The following is a 24,745-nucleotide window of genomic DNA, read 5'->3' on the forward strand; positions in this document are numbered from 1 at the left end:
GAACAGAGATGGCACACAGAGAATTCAACAGTTCGCCTTCCTTACTAATAAAACTCTGTACGATTGGCAAATGAACCCACTGAAACAGCAACGAGCAAAGAAAGATATAGGACTGCTTTCTCAAAGGTCCAGCCACAGATGAAAGGCTTAGAACTGTACATCCTGTCTATGCGATACTTGACAGCTTAATTTAACTTCAAGCGTTCTCTCAAGATCACCGAAGGTTCGACAGGGGCAGGAACACTGTGTCCTTCGCTCAAAAGGGCTGCTGTGAAGTCATGAAAATAAAACCGTTTATTCCTATGGAATGAGTCCCCTGGCTCTGGACTGGGCCAACACAGAGCACCATGTTCTTCGCAGCAGCTCTGGCGGGGGTCTGTGGGGCGGGTATCTGTCACGGCAGCTGCCAGTGAGTCGCACTTACCTGGCACCTGCCTCCTGATCTCCTTGGCGAGGTCCATCCAGGTCTGTGGGCACAAGGGCAAGAAAACCAAGAGTCAGACATGACACACACAAACCCCCAATGTGCCACAGACTATCCCACAACGCCTTCTTATGTATTCATACAACACTCACACCCCTGTGTCGTATCTCAGTCACACTCACACCTTGCTTGCACTACAATGGGTTTAGATCTGTGTTCCTGTAAGTGGTGCCTATGGGCCTCTCGGGGCCCAAATGGCCAGGCTGCCGGGCCCCTCACGGCCTGCACATCTCTGAGATGTGTGATACGAAGGCCAGGGGCCAAGGGGCTGGCTGTGAAATAACTTGTTATCTACTTGTATCAAGAAACCGACAGTGCCTCGATATGGCCGAATAAAAAGAAAGATCGATATCATTCAAGTCCGCCTGCAGCTGCAGCTCACAGGAGAGCCAGATACGGCCCGGCACACTATCTGGTTTCAGCACCACTGACTCAGCCCGTCCCACCAGATCTGTCAAGTCTCCCGATGAACGTGTTCAGCGACCCTTAAAAACAGGATCCGCATGGGCCAACCAGTGCTGGCAGACGCACTGCATGCTGGGAGTGATCTCATCTCGCCTGCCCCCCCCACTCATCAGGGCAGTCTGGCTCATACAGATCCCCCGTGGCGAGCAGAGGTCAGAGGTCACGCATTATCCGCCAGTCTGATCTGCGGTGCAGCCGGCCGTGCTCCGCGGCTTCCTGTTCACAATCCCTTCAACAAAGACCGGGATCAGGCCCTTGAATAAAACCTCCCCGTCCCAGTGTCGGGCGGGCGGACAGCTGAACAGCCGGCGCTCTGGGGCCTGTTGACACAGACCCTCACCCTGCCCGGGTCCCGTGTGAGAACCAGCTGCCAGAGCGCACTGTCTGAGGGGCCGGCCGTCCCCCCACTCACACCTCCGCTAAGAGGATTACAGAACGGGCAACAAAATCGCATATCAAAAGGCAACTCGCATCATAGCGACACTTTTTTTTCCCCAAGGCGAGACAGTTTCCTCTCCACTGGGACTGTGGCACGCTGCCATTCTGCCACCATTCACACACACCTTCTCGAAGCGGCTCTAACAATCATGAAGTTTGACTCGCACGTTGTTATATTAAACTGTCAAACTTAGTTTCTGTAAAAGTTTCACAGTCCATATTTAACCGAGCTGCGAAGGAAACTCACGTGTCTAAATTACTTTCCCTCATTTCAGAGCTACTTTAGCAGATTCACTTATAAAAAGAAAAACTCATTAGTTATTTGAAGTCTTCAGAGAACAAGACTATTTAAAACCATTCCCAGCGTGTGGGGCTGAACACAGGAGTTTTACATTTCATTTATTCTCCAAGATCATTTGATAGACTTTGCTGCTCAACTGCCCTCGACACCCAACGCTCGGCCGGGTCAGGAGAGAAGACACTCTGAAGTGCGTTTCAAAGCCTTATATTCTGGAAAAACACACACTCAACTGTAGGGTGAGGGAGCAACACAACTGAAGAACAAACACTTTGTCCCAATCCTTTGGCTTGTGTCCTCCTCACCTCTACACTACAGCCAATCACAGTCCGGGCCCTTACTTAGAGATCAAAGTGGCCCCATTGGTTATGTCTGGTGATCAGCACTACCTGTAACTCTCCACCCCTCCCTTAGTATGGCCCTGCCTACCTTCTGTGTGGGGGTTTCCCATATGGCCAGGGCGTAGTAGTCCTTCTCCAGCAGGTTGAGGTGGTCACACACCTTGGCAAACAGATCCTGGCCCTTGGCATGTTTCTGCAAGAGGGACAGACCTGTCAGACTCACAAGACCTCCCCCCCACACGGGAATATCAAACACTGATTTGGCAACAAGACACGACAGGAAGGGATTTTTGCCCTCAGATCTGACAGCAGGGTCTCCGGAGTCGAAGGGTGTGGTCTACTCGGAAGGAAATCTCAGTAAAATACAGATAAAAGTGCTTATCGTCTTATAACTGGTTGTATGCGGTTGCCGTGTGCCACCACTCAATGGGATTATCTCCCTGACAGAGGGGCACAGACAGGGCCCCTGCCGGACGGTTCTCACGCTCTGGGTGTCAGGAAACCTTACGGCTGGGAGGAAGGGAGGGAAGTGAAACAAGACGCAAACCACCGCACAAATGACTGCAACTGGGGGTCCTCTTACCTCCAGTTCGCACTCATACAGAGTGTCGTCCAGCAGGGTGACTTTGCAGCGCATCGTTCTGGGCTTCCGGGGGGCTTTGGGGGCTTTGGGCTCGTCCGCCGCCTTGCTCTCCGCCTCTCCTTCCTCCTTCTCCTCTTTGGCGGGCTCCTCTCCCTCACTCTCTCCCTCCTTCTGGTCTCCTTTCCCTTCCTCCTCCTCGGAGTCTTTCTCGGTGTCGGGGTCCTCTTTGTGGTCCTCCTGCGCTGGCTGTCGGAGACGGATGAGAGCAGGTCAATAGGACAACTATGAGGACCAGAAAGCAGTCGGGAACTCAACACAGAATTGGGTTTCCTGCATCGGTCCTTGGAGCGGCACTCTTGCATGCTGTGTATAAGACAAACACCTGGAACAACTGAACTCATACCATCATAATGTTATCCAAAACTGTACTTCTGTTTCTAATAAAGTGCTTTAATGAGACTATTATAGAAGTCATGGATCTAATGTGGCATTTGCCCCATCCGGCCCCACTCCCCCAAACCCCTCTCATCGTGTTATACGTTTTGCCCTCCTCTGGTCCTAATGGTTCCCTCGACTTTTATGGTCAAAGTAACTGTGACTGTCTGTTTCAAAACCACAAAACGTGACACTTGTGAAGGGGCACTGTACCCAGTAAACACAGATTGGCCGACTGATCGATCGATCGGGCTTCTGTACGGCTCACACTTGACAATATCATAGAGCAGCTTTGAAAACAGGAGAACTGTATTCCTGGAGAAACTGGGAGAGTACTGGTGGGAAATGAATGGTTTATACCTGGCAACAGCCAAAGTAAAAATACATTAATAAATAATATATGGATCAATAAATAACACAAATAAGTGTCAGACCCAGAGCGATGCTTTCTAAAAATAAACTCACTGACAAACCGGTAAAGGAGAAGAACAGAACTCCCAGAAACAAAGCGTCGGTCTGTGTGCGGTGGATCGCTCTGCCGTTCCCAGCGAGTCCCTGGAGATTAACTCAACAAAGCCGGGATCGAGATTCTTCTCACTTAATTTCTGAAGCGCAGCTGTTCAGCGTAGTTCTGTTAAGTCACGTGGAAAGACGCTTAATTTTGCCCGGCTCATCATTTCACGGTCTGCCCTCTCAGTACCATTACCTCACAGCACCCACTGAACAGGGCAGGGGTTTGGTGAAAGTGCAGGGAAGAGAAAGACAGGCACGTCTCTGCTCTGAGTGTTGGTGAATGTCCTAAAGCTCTGTAGCCCGTACACAGGAATGAGTAAGTCCTCCATAGTGTGGCTGAACCCCCGGGATAAGCCCACAGTCCAGGAAGATATTCAAAAATCAGCAGTCTGACCGGAAAGCAGGGGCCTTATATACGAAGGACGGTGAAAAGGGTTTTGGATGGATCCAGCATCACCCGCTTCTCAGAGGAAAGCGTCTTTTCTGACGTCAAGGCAGGCAGGAGCCACAATCACAGGCCGGACACATCTGCCGACTGTGCAAAACCGCACGAGAGAAGCAGAGACATATTCCAGTGCTTTGCTGCGGAGACACAGGCCACTGCTATAAAATACTATGACTCCTAGACCATAGCTAGAAGGACAGAGAGAGAGAAAGATATGTATTCATCCATCTGTCTGTGGCCATAAGTAGGGTGTGTCTCAGACTACTGGGAAATGCCCCGAGTTTTCCCAAAATGGTTATTGCAACTAGACTACCCTTACAATCAATTTCCACCAGCTGGGAGGAGAACTCAATAAAGTCACGTGTTCAAGGACAGCGGCCCGTACGAAGCAGCTCACAGTTGTGGCTCGGGGACAAGGCCACTGTGATCGTAATGGCGAAACGGGAGATCAAAAATTAAATCCCAGGAGCAGAAGTGCATCTCTGGGGCCTGACGGGGGCTTCAAGCGCCACACTCTCATTGGAGCAGAACGCTGATGACTCATCTGCAGCGCACTGCGTTTGTGTCCCAGAGCGCAGCCCCCTGTAATAACCGACCAATATTATTAGTATTAGGATTATTATTATTATAAATACAAAGAAATAGGAGTAACGGTGCTAGATTGGCCGAAATATGCCGTGCAGACATACACAGAAAGTGAACAGGACATTGTTCTGAGTTGTGCAGGGCACCACTGATTTATTCCTCACAGCAGAAAGCAGGGAGGCGAAGGGATGTAAACAAACTGCAGTTGAATGCTCCGTCAGAGTTTCTCACTTCCTACTCGCTCCTTACTATTCAAAACGAACACAATGCGCGCCACTTGATAAGGGGAAAAACAGTCGCACTGATCGTTATAATAACTTCAAATACAATTAAATAAGATCCAGGAAACTCGTTGCACCAGCCAGATTACTTCACTGTTGTTCCCCAACCAAAGCACACTCCCTCCAGACGATAAAAATAGGCTGATTGCCTCCTTTATGCGCACAATAGGTCCCTGCCTTAATAAAGGCTGTTTATAGGCAACTCCCAGGCACCCCAAGTGTAGGGCTTTCAGTGAACATGTGAATTTGAGCAGTAATACTACACAGACGAGTCCCTGCGATTTTTGTCCTGTGGGCTCAGCAATAGAACCCGCCTCAATTGTGTTGTGTGATACAGCTCTTAAAAACACCCCACTGGGGCAGAAACACGCCCGTGAACACCGCTCATGAGTGACAATGACAAAATGCGTATCCTGTGGTACATATTTATTGCCATGGATTCAGCGTAATCGGTTTAAAGCTGCCATGCACTTTACCGCTCTGTGGGACGTCGGCGTGTAATCATTGGAATCATCAGCCCTGTCCCGTTGCCTACAAGATCCCAAGTTTAATCCCAGCGCCTGAACACTTCATTTTCATAAGAAGCACATAAGAAGTGTGCGAGCATGAGTGTGAGAGTGTGCGCATCCGTCCGAGGCCTCACCTGCGTCTCCGCGCTGCTCAGTGAGTGCAGGTCGAGCGCCGCGTCGCCCTCGTTCCTCAGCTCGGGCTCAGGGTCGGCAATGGGGGCTTTGAGGAGGACCTCGTCTTCCAACCCCAGCAGGCCGCCCTCCTTTTCCTTCTCCTTCTCTTTGTCGCCCTTCTCCACCTCGGCGCCTTCGCCCTCGGAGCACTGCGAGCGGCGCTTCAGGAAGGACGAGAAGAGGCGCGAGAGTCCACGGCCCGCCGACGACCGACTGCGCGGCTTCAGGGGCTCCTCGTGAGGCGAGCCGGGAGGCTGGGTGGAGGGCTCCTCCCGGGGGCCGTCCTGGGGCTCCGAAGGGCCGGGGTCCTGTTCCGCGGGGGTGGGACGCTTATCTGCCTCGGGGTCCCGGGGCTTCTGCTGGCTCTCCGCTTCGCCCACGGCACTGGCTTCTGTCGTCATGGTGTTAACTGGAGATGGGGAGAAGAAACCAGAACGTCAGTCAGATGCCTTCACAAAAAGGTGCATTTGGAAGTGAAGCTGAACATCAGGACACACCTGCGCTAGACTGGAAGGTTCTGGACTGAAAACTACTCTAAGACATCTCTTTTGTCCTTCTCTTCCGGGGACTGGGACCGATCGCTCCAGCCGCACGCAGGCCTCACCTAAATTGTGCTGAAGAGCAGGTGAAGCTAGATTACACTTTCTACACTTCTAAACTAACGTGTTCAGAGGGAGTGAGGACTTTCACTTTGAACAACTTCCAAAAAGGGAAAGCAATCTTCTACCAGCCTTCTCTACAGCAAGAGAGAAAGGACACCGATGCAGCAAAGTTGAAGGCCGAACACAAATATTTTAATATTGTTCAAATTAATAGACGTGGCACTGAGATGGGTATGAAGGTTACTATTTCACGTCTAATTTCCAGGTTTGCCCATCGACACAAAGAGCAGAGATATTCTTGTGGTATTCCCCGGTTTGCTTGAAAAAAGCTTCTGCGTTTTAAACTAAAAAGAGAACCGACTCGACTTCAGTCAATTATAATTTCTGGGAAAACAATATGAAATAATAATAGATAAAACTCAAAGCAGTACCTTTCGTCAGTGGTGAAGGCTCTGCAGGGAGAACTCGCAGCACTTTCAAAGACAAAGATTTACACACGGCTGAAATCTCTTATTATGGGATGTCGCCTACGGACACATCACACCACATCATTACACGGAAACGTATTACAGCCCTCAGACTCCACCGGGAATGGTTTTTCTAGGACAATCTCGACTCATTTTCTAACCCGGGCACTTAGGCGCTGAAATTAAAAATATACTTTTCAAAGTCTGCGTCACGCGCCGAGCCCGACTGCGCAATTAACGCCGCTGGGCCGAGAGCGAACGCAGCCCATTATGCTAATGGCATCGATTTATTTTATTTCCTCTATCTTCTTCTTCAACAGAGACGGTAGGCGATCGGATTGACCTCAGCAAAGACACGCACAAAACGTTATCCCAGTGGGGTCTATCATGGTAATGGGCATTTTCCTACCAGCTCAGGTGACAGATTTTGGAGAACGTGGGAAGTGGTTTAAGATTGATCACCTTCCTCATAGCAGCACGCTTATGCTTTCTTCCATTAAAAAAAAGGAAAGGAAAGGAGAAAAGAGCGAGTGAGCCCGGGAACCATTTTGAACATCTGCAGAACAGCGGTTTGCACATCTGTATAGGTGTGAATGTAGCCCTCAAAGCCCTGATACGAGATGAAGGGAGGCAGCCGTGGTTGTGGGTTCAGTGAATTAAGATTTCCGGTGGCATGAGAAATTATCGGCATGTTTAGGGTCTTCCCTTTAGCACCATGAAAGGCACCTGGGGGTGAGCAGTCCTCAGTGCTTGTGTGTCCATCGGCCGGCCTGCCTGCCCTCCCTCCCTCAATGCGACGGCAGCCTCATTAGCAGGAAACTTATCTGGACTCCGTCCACAGCTGTATACACACACACAAAGGGGCTCTCCCAAACAATGCCCCTCTTGTTCGTCGGTCTCCGAGTGTCCTGTCTCTTGGCCGGTGTGATCACGAGCTCATTAAGGCCGCAAGATAATGAGGAGTCAGTGGCACTAATGTCAACATTTTACAATATCCTTCCACAAGCACAGCCCTGCATTTTCCTCAGAGCAGACACGCCGGACAGAATCACACCGAACTAGGAGACGTCCGCAGGGCTTGCTGTCCTATCTCAGTTTGGCACCGTCTCCTTGAGGATCTATGCTTTTTAGTATGAGTGTGAAGGGCCTTGTTGATTTTCACAGGTAACTGGTTACCAGACGCTCTTTGCAATTTCAACAGTTTTACAGTGCTTGCCTGTGGCTTCAGCGTGCTCTGATACAAATATTGATCATGGTATCTTGTGGTCTAGTGTAAGACATGGTTACTACGGTAGACCACAGTTTATTTGTGGTAAAGTGTAGTAAAGCACAGTGAAACTCATTGTGAAAAGCACGCTAAACCACAGTAAAACCATGATAAAAGTGCAAAACTTCTGTGGGAAATTGAGCAGGGTACACATACAAGAAGGAACAGAGGAATATACACACACACACACACACACACACAGGGGGGCTCTGTGTTAAACCTGATCTTTGCAATCGCTCCTCAAAAACACAAAATTAAAACAGCCACCACTTCTAGACTGGGACCAGCAACAGAGCATTGAACATGTGCATGGCATGCTTAAATCGCATTTCCACGGCACAGACCCTCAAGACGCTCAGACTTGGCCACTCTATGGAGAACCACAACAAACCACAAAGTAGCATCTCATGTGCAAAGTAATTGCCCGAGCAGCACTCACAGATACCCTATAGTCCAGATTGTAAATGTATTGGTGAGGGAGGCATCAACGAAGCCCCCCAACAGCCCCACTCCTGTTGCACAGTTTCCTGGGGTTTCTAGAGGACTACCAGGCCCGGATGACAAGGGAGTCACACTCTGGAAGCCATTTGCACCAAAAATACACCAGCATCAGGATCAGAGGTCGGCTATTCCCCAACCCTGCCGAACGGCCGACACTCACAATCAGGACACACAGCCATGTGCAGCCGAGTGCAGGCGAACCCGTCAGCCTCACCTCGCACTCCCCCCGCCAGTCGAAGGCTTTACAGCATAATCCACTCTGAATACACACACTCCTTACAGCCCCCTAGAGGTCAGTTCAGTGACGCATGCTTTTACTGGCCATTACAGGAATTGTATTTATTTATTTGTTTGTTTGTTTGTTTCTCTCTCCCATTTGCCTCCAGTGGGCACACATCTATTTAGGCCACTCGGCGAGGCGTGGGTCGCGCTTGTGCTCGTGCACTCAAGCAAGACGGAAAACAAATGAGAGAGAGAGGCGCGCTCTCTTAATCTCCGCCACCAAATCACGGCCCAAAATGTGGGTCAGCGGCCACCGCCACAGAGGGACGCACACTGACATTTTTTTATCAAAGACCTCCAGAAACGCCTCCCGCCACACCGCACTTCGGTCAAGAGCATCCCCAGTGGACAATAAAGGGGGCTTTCTGACCGTACAACCCCCAATTTTTACTGCTTCTTCTACATTCTAGACAGTGTAATTCCTTGCAGAGTAATTGCCAGGAACCCAGGGTTTACAGTATCGCTGTCTTCGAGAGTCACACCCTGCCAGCACAACCTCGGGTCCCTCCCTGATGTGCTAATGCATTGGTTTAGCCGAGGAAAAGACTCTCCTGGCAGGCCCAGCGATTCCTCTAATCCGGGGATTGCTGGGTCCAATCCAGAGGAGAAAACGCACAACCTGAGCCAGGGGGTGAGGTCCCAGGACAGGCAAGTACACTGCCTGTGTCACTACTGCCCTCAGGGTCGGAGCGGGCAACACGCTTCTGAAAATATATCATGTGATTTGGGGTGTTACAGGCCATATGCAACGTTTGTCATCATATTTAAAAATCCTGAGCGTGTCTTATCTTTTTATTTACTTTGTGGGACAGGTAGGTAATGCAAACTGAGAGGGGTTTGTAGAGGATGTCAAAAAATTGTGCGGTGTGTTCAAGCATTTGAAGTACAAAATGAAGTGAAGCACATTCTTCAAGTTGCTCTCCTCTAACGTGCATTACCCAGAGAAAGCTCGTCACTTTGAAGAACAGCGGTGCCTAACGTTACCCATCACACTGGCGCCCGATCGCCGTTTCCACTTCAGAACGGCTCACATGAGTCAAGAGAGACGTCTGCGGTGTGGAGCAACGGGGCACTCAGAGACTTCAGAGGAGCGTCGGGACAGGGCTTCGGCAGGGGGAGGTAATACGAGTCGACAGCTCTCCCACACACCAGCGGCTACAGCTACAGAGCTGAGACTGAGGGGCTGGTGTGGCTGGCGGGGGGGTCTCGGGTGGGAATCTCGGGTGGGAATCTCGGTCCTCATCACACACTCACGCTCACACAGACATCACAGAGAACTTAGTGCTTTCCGTTTGCTCTCTCTCTATCTCTCATATACACACATAAATCAATCATCATTATGACTCCTTATTGTTGCTGCCCAATAATCAATAACCCTCTTTAGGCACACTAGTCGTCTCCCCAGCTAGCAGGCTCGGGCAGGGCTAACATTTACATCCTGAGAGGGGTGGCAGGGTGGGGGTTTATTTTCCTGCAATACAAAACCAACCACAGCCAGACAGCCCCCACACACACCCTCCCACACACACACACCCCCCCACACACACACACACACCGGCCCCAGATCAAAGCAAGAGCGAGTGCAGCTGCTCGGGGGCGACACAGCCCTGGATTCGTCACACAGGGACCCACACGCTTGCATGGGCGTAGTCTCTCCTAATTAACCAGGCTGAAAAGCCACCACGGCCCCCAACCCTGCTGCCAGAAGTCAACCAGCAGGCCACGCTGCACAGATGGCTGCTCTCCGATGAAGACACGAGCAGGTGTGACCAAGTAGACCATCCCCCGAGACCAGGGCTCAGCTTGCCAGCTTGGCACATGGCCTCTGGTTAGTCGTGGCGCGGACTGTAGGCTGGACACCAGGTCCTAGGGCTCAGTTACTGTCTGGGTACGGATCTGGCTCTCCCACTGTCTCAGTCCTCCAGCTATCGCAGCATGCTGGGAAACGGATGCCAACGCAGCGCTCCTTTCAGATCCACGGCATTAAAGGGAGCTGGGACACCTTGGCCAACATGGCGTGTCACCCTGTGGACAGTTTTCAAGGATCTTGATAAGAGAATAAAGTCTCCCATCGCTCAGAGGTCTCCGTCTGATCAGCAGGACCAGTTGTGACAACACAATATGAGCCGAGTGGTCGTTGAGCTTTGGGCGTTGGGCAAAAAAAATTCACAGGAATCCCCAGAGTTGGTAGGATCCTGTTGTGGGAAGTGGATCAAGCCAATAAAGTAGGGCCTATCTCCACAACATCTGTGTTTCCACCCTGTGTGTGTTCTGGGTGATTCCCAGCCGTGTTTGCTGGCTCAGGCCTATATCACAATTCACCCAGGTACCTGTCCCCGTAGAAATGGCAAAACTAGTCTTTAAACGAGAACCAGAAGACGCCACAATCCTGCACACTGTGCTAGAGGTGACGGAGGTCTCTCTTCAGTGTCCATGCTTAAACACATCAAGGGATAAATCTGCTGTCTGGACCAACTGCCCAAATAGCTCCTAAATTCAGTCAGTGAGATATCCGATGGGACCAGAAACCTTGAGCTACCCAGCCTTATCCACTGCTAACCTCCCCTATCTCCTGCTGTAGCTGGGGACTGAGGTCTTTTTTCTCGCCCCCCCCCATGCGAAAATATCAGTGCAGCCTCATGCTACCCAGACTTATCTCTCCGGTGCGAGCCGAGCAGGGCACAGGGAACAGGCTCAAGGCTGGGGAGACCATTCAGACAGCAACCTGACAAACCAAAGACCGGGGCTGTATCCTGTCAAGTTGTTTTAGGCTAAAGCCAAGTGGAATGGTGGCCAGGTTAAATTGGATAATTTAGGGTGTGTTAAAATGTGCCGCACAACGCCGCAAACTCAATCAAAGTGAACTGCAGTGGCCACTCGTGGCATCTTGACACAGGGACGAGTGTCACCGTCACCGCATAGCTTTAATGGCTGCAATAATTCTGATCACGGAGGGAAAGATGAAGCAAAGCATCCCTCCTTTATTTAAATGTCCTGCTGTCACCGGCTCAGCTGCGTAGGGTTCCCAAAATACTCCCTTTGTCAGCTGGCATCTCTGTGGGCAAACGCACGGGCAAGGCATTAACCTCATGCTTACAGCAGGGCATCTTTCTGCCAAAAATGCCTTTTAATGGATTCTAAGGCTTTAGGCTTTGCTTCACTGTCAACCTACAGGATATGGGTCTATAATTGACAACATGGGTTTCCCAGGAAAGCCCACAGGACGCTGCCACCATCCTGGAGACGCACGCAGGAGGCTATTCTGTAGATTATAGCACCCTGGGTTTAAGTTATGCCTATGGAGGAGACTAATTGAAGCGCCAAGTAATCCCAAGGTGACTTTCGCCATATGTTCTGACATATGGTTTCCCAGGTACAGTGACAGGCCTCTGATGTTGAGACAGAGCGCCGGGCTACAGCCAGGAAACGGGGCACGTAACAGACTGCATGTGTGTCGAGGGCTCCGGTGGACGAGTGCATTAACGGGCCATGCAGGGGCCGAGCTAACAACCCAAGACTGAGGAGAGGGGTCAGGTACCGAGCAATGTCAAAAGACCAGGTGGAATTAAACCATAGAGGAGGCAGGCACTCGAGTCATGGTTTTCAACGCGGCTAAATTCTGAAAACGACCAATCTGTACAAACTGCTTGCTTGAAGAAAACTATTAACATCCACTTGACTATTTAACACAAAAACACAGCTGTGGCGTTCCAGGAAGCAAAATGTCTCTACAATGTTTTCTTTTAAAGTAAACAAACAAGCAGACGAACAAAAACAACTCGATACGCTCTTCTCTCCACTTCACTTTCAAAAGCTGTGTGCTGGTCAGATTGAGGCTGGAGATGCTCCCTCTCTCATTAGTGCTGCTCATCAGCTGACAGAGGACCCTTTGTTTCATGTGAAGAGCCATAATAGAGTCCCAACGAGGGAGCGCTCCTGTGGGACGCCGTCTGAACAGTGGCTCTCTAGCACAGATCCAGAGCAAACAAGCTCTTCATTATTTAGTGCCAGGGTCAGACTCTGTGAAACCTGTGTGTGAGAGATGGAGTGTGTATGTGTGTGCATGTGTAAGTATGTGAGTGATAGAGGTGGGGAAAGGGGTATTTAAACAAGTAAATAAGACACCTTAAAGTTTACAATCATTAAGGGACCATTCCCATTGGCTTTACTAAAGGAAATGACAAGGTTAAAAAACTCATACATAAACCTCAGTATAAACAATACTCACTCCAGGTTTCATTTAAACTCTTTCAGATGCAAAAACGCAATGACCACAACGCGGGGCTTTCACACAGTTCTTGCTGCGCACAAAACATGATCGCATCTCTGAGCGCCGCGGAAAAGTGCAGAGTCCCTCACCCAGACCGCCCAGCCCCAGAATGAACACTGCACTCATTTCATCACAGCTCTGTTATCCCACTCATCATCCCGCACCGCCACACCACCACCAACCCCGCACCCGAACAGCCAACACACACGGATCACAACAAAACCACAGGTTAGAAGGAAACAAAACAAAAACGACAACAGAAGAAACAGATAAACAAATCAAATCATAAAAACACACGCAAACCAAATGCTTTCTTGTAGCCGGGGGGGGCACTGAAAGTGAGCTTAAGGATTTAGAAGGGCTTTAAAGTTAATCAGCGCAGGATTACAGCGCTCGGTGCCGACGTGGAGGACAGCAGCTGGACACACACTCATCAGGGATGACATCACCGCCTCCCCGGCCACCGCACAGACAGGAAAAATGGAGAGGAGAGCTCTGTCTGCAGCCACAGACCCCAATGGACACACAAACACCTGCAACCTAGTACTGAGCCCCCAGACTCCCTGTTGACTTTGCAAACCCGGTTGCACTGATAAACAACTGTTTTTCGCAATTACAGCTAACTTCTCCTTGCAGAGTTACCCAAACATGACCTAAGAGGGCAGTTTATGTAACTCGGCGTACGGATTTGTTTCCTTCCCTTTTTGCATGTTCTCCCTTAACTCTGTGGGCTTTGATGGATATTAACATGGTTCTGTCTGGTGTCTGTTGGGAATAGTTCTGGGTCATGCAGGGAGACACTTCTTCACACAGAGAGGTGTCACAATCTGAACAAACTCCCCAGCGATGTGGCTGAAGAGACAATGTGGGAACATTCAAAAACAGACTGGATAGGATCCTTGATCACTTAATTATTAATGGACACCAAACGAGCACGATGGGGTGAATGACCTCCTCTCGATTGGACACTGTCTCATGGTCTTATGTTGAACAAGACAAAACAAAGCAGGAGTAGTTAAATGAATACAGTTAAACCAGAACATAATTATGACCCAGGCCTACCACCACTACCTCTACGGTCATTTTTGCCACCACACAACAACTGCCACCGTCACATAGGCTGAAGTCACAATGCCTCACCAGTGTTTTTCCCAGAGTGCCATGCAACATTAACTTTTGTTTTAAACATGCTCCTTCACAATCCTCTCTCACTGACGCAGACTCGTACCACGGCTAGCTTATTCACAACATTTTAAGAGGGAACATTGTAGTTTGCAACTACAACCAGATCAAATTCACCAAAAAATCATCAGTCATAATTTAAACTTGGGCAGAGGAGTGTTTACACAGAAACAACTCATGCATGTTCATTTAGGACACAGGAGGGAATCTCCTTCTCCAGCACACATCACCAGGGAAAATCCCCTAATTAAGTATGCGCTCTCTGAGATTAGTCTCATTACATATTAATGACACGGCTTCCAACACATCGTGAAGTCAATCAAAGCCCAGACAGTCAGCCAGACAGCCATAATTTTCACCGTGAAGTGGACTAAACCACAAAGGGTTTCATACAAGGAGTCTCCAGTGACCCCCACCCAACACACAAGCTACCGGGGCAATTTAAAAAGACTGGCTCTCCTGAATCAGAGTGACCCGCACCCACAGAGACCGCACAAGAGAAGCACCAGCCTGGCTTCATGTGAACGATGGACACATAAAACCCTATATCCCTGGTCTATTATATGCGCCACAATAGTACCAGATAATAAATGTCCTGCCAATGAATATGGGTTTCCATTAGCTAATGAGAGAAGGTGGGGGATGTGCGCAGGCTGGTGTGTGGTTAGTCATGTCACAGAAGAGCACATGACCAGGCCTGTAAAAGCAGGTTGTTGATGTTGTTGTCTACGCTGTGTGAACAAGTCAATTTGAAAAATGGCTGCTCGTGCCCCCGGCGGTCTCTGACAGCAGGGCCCTAGCAGACCATCTCCGAGAGGTTGTGATCCAGTGTCATGTGGAAAGAGTGATCCAAGACGCGTACAGATGTTTCTCAGATTCGATCACATGACCAAATGTCTCCCACCAGCCGGTCCTGCTCGGAGCTAGATTGTGCTGCTGATGCTTTGTGTTTCTGCCTCCGTATTAAAGCCATGGTCTCACTGGCAAGATTAGAGGAAAAACGGATGCAAGGACCCACTGGCCTGGCACCCTCAACCACCCCCTCACACCCTGGGCTCCAGAGAGATGGGCGACCAACAGGCAATAGGGAGGAGCGTTTACCAGGACGGGAAAATTGATTCACCCCGACAAAACACACATGCCCACCCACCCATCTCCACTCTGGTCATACTTCCCACATCAGGTTTTCAGCCTTTCATAAGGGATTAAGTGTCTATATATAGCCAGTGGTATCAATAGGGTTCACACTTACAGGATCAGTCCCCTAAGTGCTTCATATGAAGCGTGATGTCACTCTGTGCAAACATGGACATATTATTTATTTATTAACCGGGGGGAAACAAAGCCTCGGCTTCCAGATGGAAATTTACCAGCTGAAGAGACGGAAAAGCAGAAGGAGAACGGTCAAGAAACGAAGCAAAAGCTGGACACACATCTCTCACAGGCGTGGCATGATCTCGGACCACGTGCGTTAAGTGTCACCGCGGCACACGACCCCCACGGCATCAGTGTGACTCGTTTCAGGCTGCACACGCTGTAGGCAGAGCAAACCAGCCAACCTGCAGCGAGGGCACAGGTGCAGGATACAGAATCGCCAAACAGACAGTCATTCGTAACGTCTGGCTTCTCTGCTTCGCTGGTACAAAGAGTACAAAAGCCCATAGCTTGTAAAACCTGATCTGGACCATGCAGCGGTCTAATGGGCGCCGGGTGCGTCTCCCTGCTGTCGTCCACATGCACATTTCAGCTGCTTCCTGGCAGCGAACTGGCGTGGGGTTAAACAGGGCTCTCGCTTCACCCCTGCCAGCCAAACATCTCTAAGGAAATGGACTGCTCCGAGTCTGCCTCCCGTAGACAACACAGGGAGCCCAGAAACAGCCTCTCGGGTTCGTCTGTGGAGAGCCCTGGCCTGTTTATCGTCAGGGATGCCGTTTCCCGTGTGAGCACATTGTTTTTCTTTGCAGGCTCCACAGATCCAGGTAAAATAAACACTGGCAGGCTCCTACACAGCAGGGAGATTTATTTGTATTTATTTTTGATCTGAAGGAAGTTTATTAAACGACTCCAGCGCCGTCTGCCCATTGAAGGGCTGGACAATGTACAGCTGAATGCCACAGGGGGTGAATTAAGCTCTTTGTTTACGAAGCAATGCAATACAGACACACTGACTTCCTGGCCTTTGCTTATTGTTCGTCACTGGGCGAGAAAGTTTCCCCTCTGCGGTCGGGCGAGCACGAAGATAAACGCAATGGTCAGCAAAGCGGCCAAATAAAATGAAGCAGGGTCTTGTGGTTGTAGTACTGCCACCCATTCAGAAATTATTTATAGGGCAAGGACCCAAACAAAAGGGACAAAGTCTAGCCTAATTATAGTATTAACGATTACACCCCAAAAAAGCAGTTTACCTTTATAAATCAAAGCTAGAAAAGGCTCTGTATGAATGTCTCTCTCCAACACACTGGCCCGAACCAAATGTTAACACAGAAACGCCAACACAGTTCTTGCTGAAGTCGGAAACTCTAGAGACCCCGTCCCCTCGCCCCCGCAACAAGATTCAGCTGGGCAGGAGCACTTTTTCAGGAAGCACCCCCCTTTCATGTCTCTTTGAAAAGGAAATTAAAGATGTTTAGGAATCCTTCTGCACAGATCGAAGTCTCTATAAATACACCGGAGAGAGGCTAATTCGATTTTCCTTGTGCCACGTTTGCCTCCACTGCCTGCTCCTCTCTGCTCAAGGGGCTGACTCAACACAGGGAGACAGAGCAGGACTCAGACAGGTCTGCGAGGGATGGATGCTCGGTTGGGAAGCATTTGGGTCACCGGGAAGCCGAATGCCACGTCCATAACACTATAGTATCGGTGTGAGCATATTGTAAAGCTGGCACCTACATAGCATCTACACGAACTTTAGATACTCCAATCCCTGCGGTCAGAACTCAGAGGACACGTGGTTTATAAGAACAGATGTCTGGACTTCCCTGGGCGCCCAAGTGCAACATTGATAAATCACATACAACCCAGTTCAAACACTATTACAAATCACCACTGAACGCACGGTCCACAGAGGCCCAAACACACTGGAAACCTGGAGTTGTCTAATCAGTACACAACATGATACATGCGCACAATCTGCTTTCTGAACAGCGCTTTGTTTACGTTTTGGTAGCAGCTTTCTTTCTAACCTAATTAGTGGAGATCAATCGACTTATTAACCCCGAGTGCTGTGGAGAGCCAGTAACCGTTTCACCGTCGTACACTCTTCACGAATTTGACACCCTTTGTGTTCGCTGCAGGGGGTTGCCTGGATACCCTTTCAGTTAAAGAAAGAGTGCTCTTATTTCTGGGGTGGGGGGCATTTTACCTTCAGAGGTTGATGTTGCAGAGCTGCTAGGTCTTTACAAGCTATGCTGGCAAAAGCCGTCAGACAATCTCCGTTCAACAGACGTGCTCAATCAAAACGTGTGCGTCTATTACAGCACCAGGCACGGGAAAGAGGTGTCAGCAATGAGGGATGCGGCGTTAAAAAACAAATAAACAATATTAAAAAAGGCAGTCAAATCCTCACCAACAACTGACTAGAATATAAACAAACAGATGGAGAATCTTCGCTGGTGGCCCTGTATCCGTTCCTGACCAACGGCCTGCAGACTCACTCTCTGGAAGCATAGGTACGTAAAACTCAAAGTGCAGGAGGTGTTACCAACTTGCCGAAGCCCCGGTGCGAAAGCAAAACCAGCCGATCACATTGGGGCACCTCCTGACCCCCAGCTACTAAAAATCCCGCGTCTGCACCTGCCCTGGCAGCGAACAGCAGCTCTGCACCCCCCCGGCTGCGCAGCATCTACAGCTGCTCCCATCACCGCCGCCTCTCCCCACCTCTGCTGTCAGCCGCACAGGGTTTGCCAGGCAGCTCGGTGAAACCTGGCCTCCCAAGTCCGCTTCTTCGCTGCCCCTCACACAACGGAGCGGGCATCAGCACTGACACAAAGCAGTGTGGCCAACAAACATGCCGACACACCGTCAGTGCAGATCACCCGCACAAAAGGAACCGATTCGCCCACTGGGGTCCTTCCCACGCCTAATGGTGACAAGTCCGAAGGCACGGCTCCAGCCATCACACCTCCTCCGACTGACACACCTGGCTCTCTTCTTCAGAGCCGGCTTCACTAGGCTGCAGAGGACAGGACCTCCAGTTGTGCGGGGGGGGGGGGGCATTGTGCACCGCCTAGTTGTCGTTACTCCAGCAGAGTACAGTCAGAGGCTTTCAGCACCACATTAAGACGTGAAGAATATATCAGCTGACACCCGAGATGCACTCGAGCACAAACCAATTCCCGAAGGAGAAGCCGAAGCAGCCGCCAAGTTTCGATTTGCAAAGGCGTCCTGGGGCCAGTTAGGGCTGGGGGGCTCACAGACAATAGATCTGTACATTAGGTAGGACAGAGTAAACAATTGGGGGACATCCCTCTTTCTAATTTCGTGGATCCGCCCCTTTTTTACAGCATCACAAGGCTGCGGGCCCCTGGCCTTGCCCTCAGACAGATGGACCAGACCCAGGCTGTCCCTTAAGGCACGCTCCCCGCCTCCCCCCCCGGCACATCTGGCACAACACTACTGGGTTAACCCCTCATTCTCTGGCCCCTGCTCCTCCTGAGCCCTGCCCACTCCCAATCTCATTACAATACTCTGAACATGGAATCCACTTGGGAGAATTGCTCATGTGGGGGGCTGGGTATTTAAAAAACAAAGCGCAATAAAAAGGTTCACAGCTGGGGTTAGAGCAAGGTCAGCACCCTCTTCTCCAAACACCACAACTTCACGCTTTTTGCATTTCCCAGTCCGGCAGCAGTCCACCCTGCACAGAAAGCACTGGAATGTGTGGAAACAACAACCAGAGCACACTGCGAGGCAGGCCACGTCAGTCACTTTTCATACAAATTGCACCCAAACTATGACTGAAAATAATGCAAACTTATATAGAAAGCACAACGCGCACAATGATGGTTAAAATCAGTAAATGCATCGAGAGGAAAGCACTGGCTCTGTCCAGCTCAGTTCAAGACACTGAAACTTGTATTCACAATCTGCATCATCAGCCCTAGACAAGGTTTCTGCGTCTTTGCCAGCCATCCCACTGTTTCATGTCTGTCTGTGCGTTTTATTTATTAAAGCGTCCTTTGCAAAGTCGCCACACAGAGCTTTACACATTGAAACAAGATTGTCATTCAATACAACATGTAAAGTGCATCATAAATAAGGCTCGGGTGAGAGGCCCCGGGCTGTGGCAGAGGAGCTCGTCCCGCAGATGGACGCCGATAAAGAGGGACAAAGACGCTCGCACCTCCCTGCGGCCACCGGCGGCCCCGGACGACAGCGGGGCTTCACACCGGACAAAAGAGCCGCAACTTGTTTCACATCGCGCTTTCAAATGCATTAATCACACAGACACTTCCCCCACTTGCAATATATACCGCAACACAACCAGAAAGCAGTCGCCTGCAGTCGGGAAGTAAAGGCACAGACCCAGAGGATGCGAGTCGAAATGCGCCAAACGCACCAGCGCCAGGGCGATGCGCTCACCTTTTACTGGACAAATACACCCATAAACCCAATACATTTCCAATAAGAGTCTTCCGGATTATCATTTTATTTTTGTAACATTATGATATATCGGCAAAAGAGACACCCACATGTTTGCAAATGCCAAAGTAGTGAGAGCGAAATGAAGATGCAATGCGCGAGTTGTGCACGTCTGTGTACAATGCGTGTGGAAATGGAGGGATCCATTAGTGGTGATGCATTGAGACACGCATCGCCTTTGCACTGGTACACACAGAAAACGCACTGGTCTTATTCCAGGAAGGCTACAACAACACACTATCACGATGTGAACTATCTGCACCGGCGTGCTACATGTCCACCCGTGCAATACGCATGTTTTGTCCGAGGAGTGGCTCGTTTGCACGGTTCGTGTTTATCAGGGGAAGCAGCTCTTCCCCCAGATTAACCCGTACAGCCCTCTCTATATTTAGACCGCCCAATCTCACGCAGTTTATGTATTTATGCATTTTGCATATTTTCTTCCAGGCTACACTTCATGCTAGGCAGGTATGTCAATGATGCATGCATGAAAATGGCGCCTTGTGTAGGGAAAAAAAGATACCAAACAAAAACAACAAAACCCCTCCTCCCGGCCCCGGCTCGCACGGTGCGCCCGGGGGATGGACGAGGTGCGCGGCATTGTCACTCACCGTCGCGAATCTGCAGCCGGGCTGTGGGGAAGATAAATCCTGAGTGGGGGCCGTGTCAGAGGCCGGCAGTCCATCCACACGCCAGGGCTGCGATCACTGATCACTGATCACACAACACACGTGTGCGGCGCTGCCCTTTCCTTTTTTTTTTTTACTGGCGTTTCATGATTCTAGTAAAGGGGCGGGGCTCCCTATGCAAAGAAGCAACTTTGTTTCTAGAACGGGCCAATGGGGAGGCTCCGAACTCGGCTCTCGGCCAATCACAGGAGAGGGGGCGGGTGTACAATGGAACGCGCCAAGGTAGCCGCTGCGAGTCGGGGCTGTTTCCCGCGAAAGGTGTCCCGATACCTGCAGGACTTTGCCGCCAAAATATCTCTTTGTATACCTGGATTGAGTTGCGTTTAAATTGTCAAAACGAACAGGTCTTTTCTACTGTGTTGCAGTGTCTGAGCCAACCCTATCGAGCTCAACTGCACCCTTCCCTGAGATAAATGTCATGTATATATTTAAAGTGGCACTGCTATCCTATCATACTAATTCATAACAATACCAATACTAACGCGTCACAGGTTATTAATAGGATGTGTTTAAACATGTCAATCTGCTGAATCCCCCCCCAGGTCTTGTGGTTTTTAATCCAGTTTCACTTTCAGTAATGGAATGGCAGCCAAGCATACAACAGACAGGAGCAGTCAGAGCACTTTGCACACCACTCATGAATTTTACATGTGCGCCATCCGCGCTCCTGGCCATGTTCCTCCTCCACATCATCTATATTGCAGAGCTATAGGAAGCACAGGCGTTCAGCAGTGCGGAAATCTGGGATAGTATCAGCGAGAGTCCTGTACAGCTGTAGAGGCATGCAACATAATGTGTCCTTTTAATATAATAAGAAACATGTTTTGCTTAGCATTAATGGAAGCTGATGTGATTCGACCTACTGACAAGGACTCAGCTTTGGACCCGATCACATTGTGACACATTTGGACCAGTGACAGGATCAGCTGTAGCCCGTGCGTCCCAGAATATGGACCATACGTGGACCGAATATGCTTCATATGCCTGCAAGATGGTGGCTGCATTTGGCCCAATTACGGCCCTAGGTGTAAAAAGACACCGGTCCAATGCCAGCAGCTGGACACAGGCCAAGTCTGCAGTTGGGTCTGTGGTGGACCAATATAGTTTGGGTGTCTGGTAAGTATCTTATTACCAAAGATCAACATGCTGAAAACAATGCCCCTAAGTCCAGGCTAGGACAGGCGTGTAGATCAATATCAGCGATCAGGGTTCTACCGCGGTTTATTCTCTTTCCATCACAGATTCCCGCCATAGATAACACACACGGGAGAAGAGAAATGGCGCGTCTTTGGCACAAAGGCTGATTTTCATCTAGGGGGATATAGTTTGTGTCTCGTACAGACATGCCTGGCGAATAGAATTGGTGTTGATTAACTACCCGCCCCAATAACCAGGATATTAGTAGAGATGGTGACTAGAGTTCAAAATCTCGACTGGAAACACAAGCAAGACAGTCTCCACAGACAACAGGCAGACGCTCTTTCTCTCTCACACACTAATCGTGTGTCTAGGATTCAATCTCTGAACATATTCTGGCAGGAAAACCCTCGGTGTGCCCCCCAACCCCCCAAGCGTCCATCAGGAAAACTTTGATCAATAATAAATAACATCCTCTGCAAAAGGAACAGACTGGAGCCGCAGCCTCGGGCGGGGGGTGCAGGTGGGCGTAGGGGGGCTGGCGTTCAGGGAATTGAATAATCACTCGACACCTGCGTTCCTTCGGACGAAACACAAACCAGTTCATATATTGTGTGACATCATCTTTTTGAGACGGATGAAGTCCTTTTTATTTATTTCGCCGTGAGAATTAGTATCGATCATTAGACTGCTTTTATATATTTTTGAAATCACTGATTTTGAAACAAAAACAAATCCAGCTTGAATTAAGGGCATTTTTATTTAAGAAAACAGAAAATGCAGGACTCCTTAGGGGGCCTAAGGAGTTAAATGAATGAATTAAAAAAATAAGCAGCAGTCTCTCGTTAACAATGCTCTCCCCTCCTGTGCTGATCGGCGAGATGCATCCATCAATAATTTAAGGAGAGACTGCTTGTGACATGAGACAAAGTGAAGGGCCAGAGAGAGCCAGCCGGGCTAGGAGGCCCGAACAGCCCGAGACGCGGCTCCCCAGGGGCCAGCGGGGCCGTAATTGGCACATTAAAGCCAGCCATTCCTCTGGAGAGCGTCCATTTGAAAGTCTAATGCTCTGGGTTCAGTTGGGATCATCCCAGCCGTCTCTCCCCTCAACGCGGGCGGATATTAAACACGCATCAGTCAATACGGCGCAGTGGTGCCTTGCGAAGCTGTCCGGACCCATTTGAGCTTCACGTCTTGCTCAGGAGGTTTTTTTCTTTAATGCACAGTTTTCATTCATACTTTTATAAACAAATCTGTATTTTGAAAAACGCTCCCGTGCGAGTCCCCTGTTTTTTCTTTCATACTATGGTTTTTGTAATACCATCTTCATTTTCCCATCATGGATGTACAGCTAATTAAGCAAAGCGCGTCTCTTGTGATCAAGTTAACACAGCCTGGGTACAGAACATGCCTCTTCACAACACGGGGCAAACCCACAGAGACACGCAGTTTTGTCACAATTCTTCAAGAATATACGCATGTTTTACCAATTCATTTTGCATGTGTGTTCAATTAATAGATGTGTAAAAACATAAATAATGACTGTACAACTCAAACCACATTAACACTAAATACATCAAGAGTCATTTACTCTAGATAAGTCTAAACCAAAACCCTCGCACATACAGAAGCTAAGAAGTGGACGCCAGAATCATATTCTGTCTGGTGGAGGAGAGGGGAGGATATACAAATATATATGTTTAAAAGCAACCAGACAGACACCTGAAAACGAAAGGTCAGGGGAATACGAAGCAAAACGCAAAACAAAAGAGCCCCGACGTTTCCATCAGCCCAGCATCCGAGACGGGGTTTCCTAACCGGAGCCGGCCGTTCAGGGGAGAAAACAGACACACGAGAACAAAAACAAGCCGGCAGCTCCTGGCAGACAGGCGGGCCGGCGGGGGAGAGCGTGTCTGTGTGGCAGAGGGAGCCCCGGCGCCGGGGGAGTTGGAGCGCCCCTGTCCTGGCAGCCAGTTAACCAGGCAGCTGAGTGCGGAGAGACAGCGCCACGCTCCAACGCCGGGAGCAGGTGTTCAGCCGCAGCCCCAGTGAAATTAATAGGCTGCACCTCGCAGACGCAGCGTCCCGGGAGTGACAGAGGGGCACAGACACCGGAGCCGCCTCCCCCTCTCCCTCGCTCTCGGTGTCGGTCTGTTTTCCTGCGGGTCTGCGCGCCAGCTGAGCACAGGGCTCCTGTTTCTCGCGTCTTCCATCTTTCGCCTCCAATTCCCTGTGCAGGCTGACATAAATCACTGCTGTTGTGAACGCAGGGTTTTCTTTTCTCTCTCGTTTGTTTTATTAGGGCCCTTATACGTGAACTCCTTTTTGAAATGATCCTGAACATGCAGTTACCTCCAAAGAGTTTGATAAATGCTTCACGCAGAACATCAAATAAATAACAGTTTTTAAATTAATCAAATTGGGTCTTTATATATCGGACTTAACTTAGTTCTGTTTTAATAGACAAAGGAGCAGAGATCAGAGCCTGCCTTTATTTCAGACGGAATAAACACCTTGTTATGCTGCTCAAAACATCTATACAGAAAGTACCAACTACATCTTCTTTTGGGGTTTTATTTATTTAGATTTGTATTCCTTATTTATCTCCATTCATCCCCCCTTCTCCTCAGTTTGGAGGGATTGGCGTGACCCCCCACACGCTCGCTGTCCCGGACGGCCTCCAGTCCCTCCTTCGCCCCGCCGGGAGGACAGGCAGCAGACCGATCGGCGAACACCTGGACCCTGCAGGTGCCCGAGCTCCCGCCCTGCCCCCTCCCACCGACCAATGACAGGCCGCCACCTGGAGACCCCTGAACACCGTGCTATTGGCTACATTTGAAACCTTATTTTATGTGCATGCGTGTGAATGGTTACTGCCTACTCCTCAGCTGCTCCGTATTAAAACTCACACGTTTATTTATTTATACTGTATTCTAAATAGATTACAAATATGTGAAAACCTATAATGAATACTTATTGTACATGCTTGAGTCTGACACAACCTTTATCGTGGTAAGACGGCCTTTCTTTGCTTTAAACCGACTGATTGATCAATTGGTTCCAAGGAAGAGGCATTACAGGAGAACAGCAAGCGGCGATCATGAAGACCGGAGGATACCCTCTCAACAGGAGGGGGACTCGTGGCCCTCGGCCGGCA

At 49.7% G+C, this 24,745-nt stretch overlaps 1 protein-coding gene across 7 annotated transcripts in view; it reads right to left on the minus strand.

Annotated features, from left to right (window-relative positions):
- Positions 1-24,745, minus strand: part of epb41a (erythrocyte membrane protein band 4.1a) — a 76,904-nt gene that overhangs the window by 41,791 nt on the left and 10,368 nt on the right. For 6 of the 7 annotated variants that reach the window (XM_066717647.1, XM_066717646.1, XM_066717643.1 and 3 more), the window contains exons 3-6: positions 5,512-5,942; positions 2,610-2,855; positions 2,115-2,219; positions 425-467 (exon numbers count right to left, since the gene is read on the minus strand). In XM_066717647.1, the coding sequence (XP_066573744.1) occupies positions 425-467; positions 2,115-2,219; positions 2,610-2,855; positions 5,512-5,942 (825 nt within the window). Of the gene's footprint in view, positions 1-424; positions 468-2,114; positions 2,220-2,609; positions 2,856-5,511; positions 5,961-20,373; positions 20,524-24,745 lie in introns of those variants that run through there. The other variant, XM_066717644.1, reaches the window with a different exon arrangement.

Source organism: Amia ocellicauda, chromosome 11, assembly GCF_036373705.1.
Source record: "Amia ocellicauda isolate fAmiCal2 chromosome 11, fAmiCal2.hap1, whole genome shotgun sequence".
NCBI lineage: Eukaryota > Metazoa > Chordata > Actinopteri > Amiiformes > Amiidae > Amia > Amia ocellicauda.